The sequence below is a fragment of the Lucilia cuprina genome, chromosome 3 (assembly GCF_022045245.1).
Source record: "Lucilia cuprina isolate Lc7/37 chromosome 3, ASM2204524v1, whole genome shotgun sequence".
NCBI classification, from domain to species: domain Eukaryota; kingdom Metazoa; phylum Arthropoda; class Insecta; order Diptera; family Calliphoridae; genus Lucilia; species Lucilia cuprina.
The window spans coordinates 31208472-31219515 of record NC_060951.1 but is presented as its reverse complement, the minus strand read 5'-3'; the positions used below and the strand labels follow the sequence as shown (position 1 = coordinate 31219515).

The following is an 11044-nucleotide window of genomic DNA, read 5'->3' as shown; positions in this document are numbered from 1 at the left end:
TAGACTAGACTATAGACTAGACTATAGACTAGACTATAGACTAGACTATAGACTAGACTATAGACTAGACTATAGACTAGACTATAGACTAGACTATAGACTAGATTTCAGAATAGCATACAGGGTAAACTATCAACTGGCTAGTTAGTTAGTTAGTTAGTTAGTTAGTTAGTTAGTTAGTTAGTTAGCTAGTTAGTTAGTTAGTTAGTTAGCTAGTTATTTAGTTAGTTAGTTGGAAGATTTCTGTTCATTAAGATTTTTCTGTGTTAAGTCCCACTGTTTCTCTCTTATTTTCTGCTTCGATTTAAAACATACCATTGTCTTCTCTGATTTAATTCATTGAATCTTCATTCAATACACTTCGTTATAAAAGTGTACAAAAGAATGTGCTCTATAAAGATTGCACTTAAATAGGTTTAAGATTTATTGCTACACACGTTTTCTTTTCGCAGGAAAAAGCATTCAGCGTCAATGTTAAATACAATTAATTTGCGCTCTTTTAAACTTAATTTTTGCTGGAATGCAATTAGTTAATTAGCCACCACATTTATAAGTATTAGCTGTGAGTTTAAGTTATTTATCCTGCTAGTTTATATAGGTAAAGTAATGCATGTTTATACTTTGATGAGAAAAGGTTAATAACTTGCAATTTAGATGAAGAATTTTCTAAATGAAAAATCTTGACTAGCTAAAGTTTTTCATATAGCGATTTTGATTTAAAGTTAACATTGCTTACAGCTTTGGTAAATATTTTTTTTAATTTTTAATTAAATTCTATGTTAAAAGAATTTTTTTTAAATTCTCTGATTTTGTTTAATATACGATTTTAAAAACATTATTATGTTAATTATAAGTAAATGCGTATGTATGTTATGCTGGAATGTAATTATTAGCTATTTACTTTAATGTTTATTGTGTTAATTGTTTTTTTTTCCTGAACATATTATTTCTATAAAAATTTCTATACAAAATAAATAGAACAAATATTAATGAGATCCTGATGAAACCATCATAATTGTCCTTAAATGAAGGTAATTTAAAACAAATTTTAAAAATAATTCAGGTGCAAAATTCCATAAAAATTTGTAATTTAATTCTGTTGATAAATAATACTATAGGGTTAAATGTGAAAAGTTGTGTAACGAAAGGCCACAAATGTTTTAAATAAAAACTAAAAATTGCCGTAACTTCTCTAACAACCGAGTATCAAAAATCTTCAAACATTTATAATTATTAACATATAATTGCTTTTAAATAAATATGCAAATTAACTAAAGTTATTATAATCATTTCAATTCTCATTAAAAATTTTCTAAGCACTCTTTTGTTCAACACCTGTCGTTTCATATTATTCATACCAAATAGAAAGAAACACACCCTGACTGACACCTTAATGACCAGTTATGAATAAATATAAATATAATAATTTATCATTTTACCTTAAACAAATGCGTGTTTATATTTATTTATAAGAATCAACAAATCATAATGATAACTAATTATTATAATATGTATTTACATAGATTTAATCTCTAACTTACCGACAAAGTAATAATTTTATCAAACAACATCACCGGAGGCATATGAAAATCAAAAACAAAATACTTGAAAAGAGACAAACAGACAAAAAAAAACACAAACAATAAATTAAAATATTTAATAAACACAACTTATTGTCTTTAACCTACTTCGTTGTAATAAGGACAATTTGTACTCTCCTTAACACTGGTATATTTCTTTTGATCTCCCACTTGTATGCAAACCACTGGATCCATATTTAAACCAGGCAGTTGACGTGCTTCTATAATTGTTATACAAACTTGAAAATCTTGTGATTTTAAATGATCTGCTGTACGTGTCATTTGTTTGATCCTTTTTGGGGAGGAGAATAACAACATTTAGTGTTTCTTTATTTACATTAAAGAAAGATAAATAATATTTACATTTTTCCTTGATCAAAGTGTTGTAATTCTTCTAGATCACTGGATTGATTTGATTGTCCACTTTCAGCTCCTGGCGTGGTTGTAGCTGTTAAAATGTCATTATTACCTCTCATAAATTGTTGACCTGCTATATTATCACCATTTAGTGCAGAAGAATTAATGACACCAGCTCCATTTTCTTGCTCAAATATCAAGGGTGATCTAAAAATAAAAGATCCGAAAGGTTTCTATGAAAAGAGAAACTTTATTAAAATATTCTACTAAAGGAAACATTTTAGGCCAGACTAAAGACTAGACTATATACTACACTAAAAAAAAGGACTATAAATAATAGACTTGATTATAGACTCGACTATAGACTGGACTATAGATTTGACTATAGACTAGACAATAGACTTGACAATAGACTACAATATAGATTAAAGTATAGACTAGACTATAGACTAGACCATAGACTAGACTATAGACTATACTATAGACTAGACTATGGACTAGACTATAGACTAGACTATAGACTAGACTATAGACTAGACTATAGACTAGACTATAGACTAGACTATAGACTAGACTATAGACTAGACTAAAGACTAGACTATAGACTAGACTATAGACTACACTATAGACTAGACTATAGACTAGACTATAGTTTAGGCTATGCTAAGCAAATCTCTAGAATTTTTCTCCACACCATAGTTTTGTACAAAATTATTAAATTTTTTTTCCTTTCCAATGTATTCTAAGTTTCAGTTATCCCACTCTCTAGATTTTACTAATTGTTCTCTTATGTAGTATTTCTTTCTCGTTTTGCATATTTTCTTCGAGCATGATTTTATTTAATAAGGCCTGCAAATTAATCATATTTTTCTCTGAGAATTAAGCAAAACTAATTATAAATATATTCTTCACCTATTAAAACAGATCATCAATTCTATCATAAATGGGCCTTGTTAACGGATCCCGAAGATTTCTATAGTGGCCCTAAAGGTTATTTAAAATGTGATATTGGTATCATTGGCAAAGGTGATACTGTTAAAGTGCCACAGAAATCCGAAAAAGATCCAGATGACATCGAAGCGTAAGTTTTTTTTTGTACTAGCTCCCTCAAACTATACTCTACATTAATTTGGATGTATGTTTGTCTAGAAATCTTTTATTACCGGATGGTGTACCCATAGAAAGACAACGAGCTAAATTTATAGTAAAAATCTATAGAGCTGATGGTTTGCCTAGAATGAATTCTTCCATAATGGCTAATGTTAAAAAAGCTCTAACAGGAGAATCTAAAGATTTAGTAAGTCCCTATGTACAAGTATCATTTGCGGGTCTTAGCGGCAAAACAACAGTAAAGAAAAACGCCTATGCTCCTGTGTGGAATGAACAATTAGTATTCACCGAAATGTTTCCACCATTATGTCAAAGAATCAAGGTAAAATATTTACTGAAACTTTGAGAAATATTGTATACTTAACGTTTTACTTACAGATTCAACTTAGAGATGCAGATCCTATGAAACCTTCTATTATCGGTACACATTATATAGATTTAAAGCAAATCTCCAATGATGGTGAAAAAGGTTTCTTACCCACCTTCGGTCCCTCTTTCATACACCTGTATGGTTCTACACGTGACTACAGTCTCTTAGATCAACATTCCAATTTGAATACCGGTCTAGGAGAAGGTGTCAGCTACAGAGCCCGTCTACTTATAGCCATACGCACCGAAATCACCGATAACATCGAAATAACCACCGAGAAAAATGTCGAACTTGAACCCACCCAACTTATATCCGAATCCTCCTATTCACGCAATGAAGAATTCTTTTTATTTGGCTCTATTGTCGAGGCCTCTATGATCGACAAGAAAATCAGTGATAAAACCGTTTTCTTTGAACTGAGTATGGGCAATGCTGGCAATTCCCTGGATGGGCATAATGAAAGTTTTGCTACTGCTTTGGATGATGGTGAAGATGGTTGTGTATTAGAGACAGTGGATACAACATCGTTTAGTAGCACAACTAATGCTTGCAAACCCATATCACATGATAAGAATCATTATTATTTGCCATATTGGGATTATAAGCCGTGTATGGATGTAAGATGTACTTTGCCGGATTTAAGGAGACGCATGTATAACAGTAATATGTTATCGAAAATGGCAGAGAAATTTGTAAGTGTACAGTAATCAGTAGGCTATTCAAAAGTTTTGAATATTTGCATCGGTGACCGAGTCCAGCACATATTACCCATAAAACCGATAAACTACTTATGAGTACTAATAACATATTTTTTTTATCTAGGAGGATGGCATCAATGAAACAAAACGTCTAATAGAGGATGAAGATCCTAAAGCTGAGGTACGTCTACGATCTATTCTAGAGGATTTAGCATCGGCCTGTCTGCGCTATCAAACAATAACAAAAACAAACTCTATGAGTGCTGGTAGTGGTAAAACTAAATTGGATAAAGAGCGCATGAAGTTGTGTCTAAGAGAAATAGTAAGTAGCACCAATCATATCAAAACTACAGGTCCAATAAACGTTTTTTTATCATTATAACAGGAAAGTTTAGGAAATTTAGCACGCAATCTAAGAGCACTAGTGACACGCAGCTCTCTTAATGAACGTTTTAAACAGGCGCAAAGTTATATGCAGAAACTGAAATTCCTAATAGATGATGTAAGTTTTTCCAACTTACTAATCAGATTCATAACCTAATTATACTTAATTGCAGCCCCAACATTCTCTACCCGATATATTCCTATGGATGATAGCGAATGGTAAACGTTATGCTTATCATCGTATGTCGGCCCGCGACTTAATTTATTCGCTTACCGATGAAGAGTGTGGCATACATTGTGGCAAGGTACAAACGATATTCCTACGTTTACCGGGTAAACAATCAACAGGACCAGCAAGTTGGTTTATACAAGCCAAACTTTCCATTTATCTATGGTTGGGAGTGGTTAATCATAAGGGTCATTTCTTTGATGGTCTACCCATAGGTTATGATTTATCACATGAGCTGAGAAATGCTGAGCGGCCTGGGGCTATGGCACCCAATAATATCCACTATTTAGAGAAATCTGTAAGTTAAACTTTGTATCATATTTGAGCATATATCTTAACTTCTTCAACTTGCAGACTTTTCAACTAAGAGCTCATATTTATCAAGCCCGTTCTTTAATCGGTTCTGATGCTTCCGGTCTAAGTGATCCCTATGCTACGGTTTATATAACAGAATTTGCTAAAACTACACAAGTCATTGAAGAAACTTTAAGTCCCACTTGGGATGAACTCTTGGTGTTTGATGAAATTTTAGTTTATGGCACTAAAGATGAAATCAAGAAAAATCCTCCCACTATTATTATAGAAATTTACGATCAAGATAAGGTGGGCAAGTCTGAGTTTATAGGAAGAGCCATTGCCCAACCTCGCGTTAAACTAAGAGAGAATGCCTATGTAACACCCACCTTGGAATGGTTTGATATTGTTCGAGGACCAGATAATGCTGGAGAATTATTGGCTGCTTTTGAAATGTTGGAACTGGGTTCCACCGATATGCCTCGCTTAACAGAACCTAAAAATGTTTTGGCCGAAGTGAAAAAGGAACGTAATAATATACCCCAACAGAATACCATATTTCCAGTGCCCAAAGAAGTTCGTCCAAATCTGGCTAAATTTCGTTTGGAAGTACTCTTCTGGGGCTTAAGAGATCTTAAAAGAGTACATCTTATGTCAGTCGACAAACCCCGCATAGACGTGGAATGTTCAGGCAAAATTTTAAGTTCGAATATTATACAGAATGCCAAGAAGAATCCTAACTTCCCAAATATGTTAAAATCAATTGAATTGGAGTTGCCCTTAGAAGAAATGTATGCTCCACCCATAACTATAAGATGTGTAGATTGCCGTTCTTTTGGCCGCTATACATTAGTGGGAACTCATCAAATAACTTCCATTCATCGTTATCTGTATAAACCACCTCCTAAAGAGGATATAACGAAGTATAAGACAATTGGTGGTCAAATTATTTTATCGGCTCCTTTTAATGAGGAAAGTCTTCATAATCTTGTAGATGGATATGGTATGCAGCCAATGTTGGATTCTCTGCAACAAGCCAGCATGAAGGATTTCTATGGTAATCGCCGGTCGTCATGTGATCAATTTACTTTGTATGGTGCGGCATGTGTTACTAAAATGTGAGTGATTTGGATAACGTGAACAATATGTAGTACAATCTAGACTATTATTAATCTAGACTATATTCATGATTATAAACTAGACTCTTGTCTGAACTATGATCCATTCTATAGTCTAGTCTATAGTCTAGTCTATAGTCTAGTCTACAGTCTAGTCTATAGTCTAGTCTATAGTCTAGTCTATAGTCTAGTCTATAGTCTAGTCTATAGTCTAGTCTATAGTCTAGTCTATAGTCTAGTCTATAGTCTAGTCTATAGTCTAGTCTATAGTCTAGTCTATAGTCTAGTCTATAGTCTAGTCTATAGTCTAGTCTATAGTCTAGTCTATAGTCTAGTCTATAGTCTAGTATATAGTCTAAAGCCTTGTCTATAGTCTATACAGTAGTCTAGCCTATAATCTAGTCTTTAGTCTAATCTGTAGTCTAATAATTAGGCCGGAGGATTGTTAAATCTGTATTCTGACCTAAAATCTGGTCTTGCCGGTAGGCTGAACTTAAGTCCATGGTTTGGACTATGGACTTTATATGGTCCGTACTATATTCTAGTCTATAATTATAATTGCATTTTACTTTTTTATTTCCCAGGGTGAAAAAGCAAAATTCCAAAAAGAAAACCTCTCGACGAGGCAGCAACAAAGAAAATAATCTCATGCAAGAACAAGATTCAGACGATGAATTAAGTCGTGATTGGTGGACGAAATACTTCTGGTCCTATGAACGGCTAATAGACAATGCCAAAGCCGAAAAAGCTCTCAATCACACTGAAAAATATTTAACACCGCCGCCATCACAAGTTTCACAAAATTCCAATAAACTAGGAGCAAAAGGTGCTAAATTAGTACAAAAATTAAGTCCCAAAGCTATGACTGGCATTGGGCGCAATAAGCCCGATTTTAATAGTACGACGAATATAACTAAAACAAAACCCCTTAATAGTACAACAGCATTATGTCAGGTAAGTAGTCAAACGAATTCGTCTAAACGAATTCGTAGTGTGGCACGTCGTGCTCCTCACTTTCAGATCTATCCCAACGAATTGGAGTCGCAACCGGAATTCAACAATTTCCGTGAATGGCTACAGTCGTTTGCTTTATATAGAGGCAAGAAAACAGGAGATTCCACAGAGGATGAAAATCGCACAGTGGGTTTTTTCAAAGGGACCATTAAGGTATATCGTCTGCCGCCACCCAAGGGTGTAGACTATCCTATACCAAATTTGCCAGCAAATGAACCCATACATGTGCTAGTGAGGGTCTATATAGTTAAGGCCACCGATTTGCATCCCATGGATCTGAATGGCAAAGCAGATCCTTATGTTGTTCTACATTTGGGTAGTAAACGTATTTCGGATAAGGATAACTATGTTAGTAAACAGCTGAATCCGGTGTTTGGTAAATGTTTCGAAATAGAGGTCACCTTTCCTCAAGATTCCATGTTGACCGTGCAGATATTTGATTGGGATTTAGTTGGCTCGGATGATTTGATAGGCGAAACACGCATAGATTTAGAAAATCGTTTCTATAGCAGACATCGAGCCACTTGTGGTTTGGCCTTAAGATATGAAGAGTAAGTATATCTAGAAAATTACTTTCTAAAGTTTTCCTTTAACATATAACGTTTTACTTCCAGTTGCGGTTACAACCAATGGCGTGATCCCATGAAACCAACGCAAATATTATCGAAATTATGTAAAGAAAATAAATTGGATACACCACATTATTTTCAAGATCGCGTGGCTATTGGCAAGTACTGTATGACTTTCTCCGATGAGGAGGTTATAGCCTGGAATGGTCCCAGTACTTGCCGTAACCGCGATGAACATTTAGCATTAGCTTGCTTACATCGTTGGAGTGAAATACCCGGTGTGGGTTGTAAGGTAAGATCTTCGTGGTGTGGTATTTTCCTTTTTCGATCATCTCAAAACATACGAGGATAGTTTGATAATTAACTGCAAAAGCCTATTTTAAAGGCATTTATTTCATTGTGTTAGGTATGATTTGTACTTTGTTAACAAAGAATTTCGAAAATCAAAAGATACCATTCCACTTTGTGAACAAAGTTTTAAATTTTTTATATTTTTATTTAACTTTTTTCTAGAACATTTTTTTCGGAAAATTTTCCTTTTTTTTAAAGAAAATTATTCTCTTTTTATATATCTTTCGGAGAATTTCCGTTGTTTATAGAAACATTTTTTATACCAAATTTTCGTAAAATTAGTTTTTTTATAGAAATTTTTTTCAGTTAGAGATTTTTCAGAAAATTTCTCTTTTAAAAACTTTTTTGAAAAATTTCTCTTTTATGGAACTTTTTCTGAAGATCTTTCTTTAGAAGTTATTCGGAAGAACTTTCTTTTATAGAAAATTTCTCTTTTCAGAAAACTTCTCTTTTATACAAAATTTTCAGAAAATTTCTCTTTTATTTTATTTTTAGAAAATTTCTTCTCTTTTTAGAAAATTTTCAGAAAATTTCTGTTTTTATAGAACATTTTTAGAAAATTTCTCTTTTATAGAAAATTTTTCTTTTCTGGAATATTTTCAGAAAATTTCTCTTTTATAGAATATTTTTTTTAGAAAACTTTTGGAAAAACTTTCTTTTATAGAAAATTTTTTGAAAAACTTTCTTTTATAGAAAATTTTCGGAAAAACATTCTTTTAAAGAAAATTTTCGGAAAAACTTTCTTTTAAAGAAAATTTTCGGAAAAACTTTCTTTTAAAGAAAATTTTCGGAAAAACTTTCTTTTAAAGAAAATTTTCTGAAAAACTTTCTTTTATAGAAAATTTTCTTTTATAGAAAATTTTCTGAAAAACTTTCTTTTATAGAAAATTTTCGGAAAAACTTTCTTTTATAGAAAATTTTCGGAAAAACTTTCTTTTAAAGAAAATTTTCGGAAAAACTTTCTTTTAAAGAAATTTTTCGGAAAAAATTTTTTTATAGAAAATTTTTGGAAAAACTTTCTTTTATAGAAAATTTTTGGAAAAACTTTCTTTTATAGAAATTTTTCGGAAAAACTTTCTTTTATAGACATTTTTCGGAAAAACTTTATTTTATAGAAGTTTTTCGGAAAAACTTTATTTTATAGAAATTTTTCGGAAAAACTTTATTTTATAGAAATTTTTCGGAAAAACTTTATTTTATAGAAATTTTTTCGAAAAAACTTTATTTTATAGAAATTTTTAGAAAAAACTTTGTTTTATAGAAATTTTTCGGAAAAATTTTCAAAAATTCTTCTTTTAATAGAAAATTTTTGGAAAATTTATTTTCTTCTTATAAAAAATTTTCATAGAATTCCATTTCAGAAAATCTCTCTTCTTATAGAAAATTTAATTTGTTAAAAAAGTACGAAAATTTCTCTACATAGACAATTTTTGGAAAATTCCTTTTCTTATAAAAAATTATCGAAAACATCCTTTTCTTATAAAAAATTTTCTGAAAGCTCTCCTTCTTATAGAAAATTTCGGAAAATTCCTCTTGTTTATAAAAATGTTTAATTTAAGTTATTCATTAGTTACCTTTAACCATTTTGTTTTAATTTTAAGTTAATTATCAAACTATTTTCGTATATAAATGTTTGTACATGTTTTTTGCATATTTTTCTATACTCTATTTTTTCTATACTCTACATTTTTTATCTATCTAAATAAAAAAAATCGAGAATTGATGGATGTTTTAAGGCAATATTTTTCCAAAATTTTATTCCTTTTTTTTAAATGTTTATTCCGATATTGTCAAATCCATAACTTTATTCCCATAATAATTTTTTTTAATCATAAAACATTTTCAAGATTGTTCCCGAGCATATAGAAAGTCGACCGCTCTACAATCCCGATAAACCAGGAATAGAACAAGGTAAAATAGAAATGTGGGTGGATATGTTTCCCATGGATATGCCGCTACCGGGACCAGCTGTGGATATATCACCGCGCAAACCCAAAGCCTACGAATTGCGCATTATTATATGGAATACAGATGATGTGGTTCTAGAAGATGATGCTTTCTTTACAGGAGAAAAAATGTCCGATATTTATGTTAAAGGGTAACGTAATTAAAATTTCATATATAAATGAGTTTTAAACAAATTTCTCCCCAAATATTTAGATGGCTTAAGGGTCCTCAAGATTGTCAATCAACCGATATCCATTATCGCTCTTTAACCGGTGAGGGCAATTTCAATTGGCGCTTTATTTATCCCTTTGAATATTTGGCGGCTGAGGAGAGAATTGTGCTCTCACGCAGAGAATCCTTGTTTAGTTGGGATGAAACTGAGGTGAAAATTCCCGCCAGATTAGAGCTGCAAGTTTGGGATGCTGATCATTTTTCAGCAGATGACTTTTTGGGTACGACTACAGATTAAAAAAGAAACTCAAATTTTATAATATTATTTATTTCTCTTAGGTGCCATTTCCTTCGATTTGAATCGTTTTCCACGCGGTGCTAAATCTTCCAAATTATGTACATTGGATATGCTGAAAACCGATAATGTTCCCACTGTCAATATTTTCAAACAAAAACGTGTCCGTGGTTGGTGGCCCTTCTATATTAAGAAACAAAATGAAGAAATGGAGTTGACGGGCAAAGTCGAAGCTGAATTTCATTTACTTACTAAAGAGGAAGCCGAACAAAATCCTGCCGGTCATGGACGCAATGAACCCGATCCATTAGAGAAACCAAAGTATGTTTTACAAAAATTTCTTTTTTATAGAAAATATTCGGAAAACTCTCATTTTTATAGAAAATTTTCGGAAAACTTTAATTTTTACAGAAAATATTCGGAAAACTCTAATATTTATAGAAAATTTCCTTTTTTATAGAAAATTTTCGGAAAATTCTCTTTTTTATAGAAAATTTTCGGAAAATTCTCTTTTTTATAGAAAATTTTCGGAAAATTCTCTTTTTTATAGAAAATTT

At 31.6% G+C, this 11044-nt stretch overlaps 2 protein-coding genes across 2 annotated transcripts in view; one reads left to right on the top strand and one right to left on the bottom strand.

Moving 5' to 3' along the window:
• Window positions 1-1298: 1298 nt before the first annotated feature.
• On the bottom strand, window positions 1299-2634 carry LOC124418984 (fer-1-like protein 6). Its single transcript, XM_046947035.1, has 4 exons — window positions 2630-2634; window positions 1944-2144; window positions 1689-1872; window positions 1299-1604 (listed from the first exon to the last, which is right to left on the bottom strand). The coding sequence occupies exons 1-4, from the start codon at window positions 2632-2634 to the stop codon at window positions 1533-1535; spliced, it is 462 nt and encodes a 153-aa protein (XP_046802991.1). The 3' UTR covers window positions 1299-1532.
• A 132-nt stretch (window positions 2635-2766) lies between these two features.
• Window positions 2767-11044, top strand: part of LOC111680352 (otoferlin-like) — a 9059-nt gene continuing 781 nt past the window's right edge. The window contains exons 1-14 of the mRNA XM_046947034.1: window positions 2767-2788; window positions 2862-3018; window positions 3087-3369; window positions 3426-4109; window positions 4240-4437; window positions 4501-4617; window positions 4673-5026; window positions 5083-6140; window positions 6725-7094; window positions 7161-7705; window positions 7769-8015; window positions 9922-10172; window positions 10235-10473; window positions 10532-10808. Coding sequence (XP_046802990.1) covers window positions 2767-2788; window positions 2862-3018; window positions 3087-3369; window positions 3426-4109; window positions 4240-4437; window positions 4501-4617; window positions 4673-5026; window positions 5083-6140; window positions 6725-7094; window positions 7161-7705; window positions 7769-8015; window positions 9922-10172; window positions 10235-10473; window positions 10532-10808 — 4802 coding nt within the window. The remainder of the gene's footprint in view (window positions 2789-2861; window positions 3019-3086; window positions 3370-3425; window positions 4110-4239; window positions 4438-4500; window positions 4618-4672; window positions 5027-5082; window positions 6141-6724; window positions 7095-7160; window positions 7706-7768; window positions 8016-9921; window positions 10173-10234; window positions 10474-10531; window positions 10809-11044) is intronic.

Bases quoted from the DNA above. Each gene is read 5' to 3' on its own strand.
- LOC124418984 (XM_046947035.1), bottom strand. The intron at 1,873-1,943 runs GTAAATATTATT...CTCCCCAAAAAG, and splicing joins CACTTTGATCAAGGAAAAAT to GATCAAACAAATGACACGTA. The intron at 1,605-1,688 runs GTAGGTTAAAGA...TCTCTTTTCAAG, and splicing joins ATTGTCCTTATTACAACGAA to TATTTTGTTTTTGATTTTCA.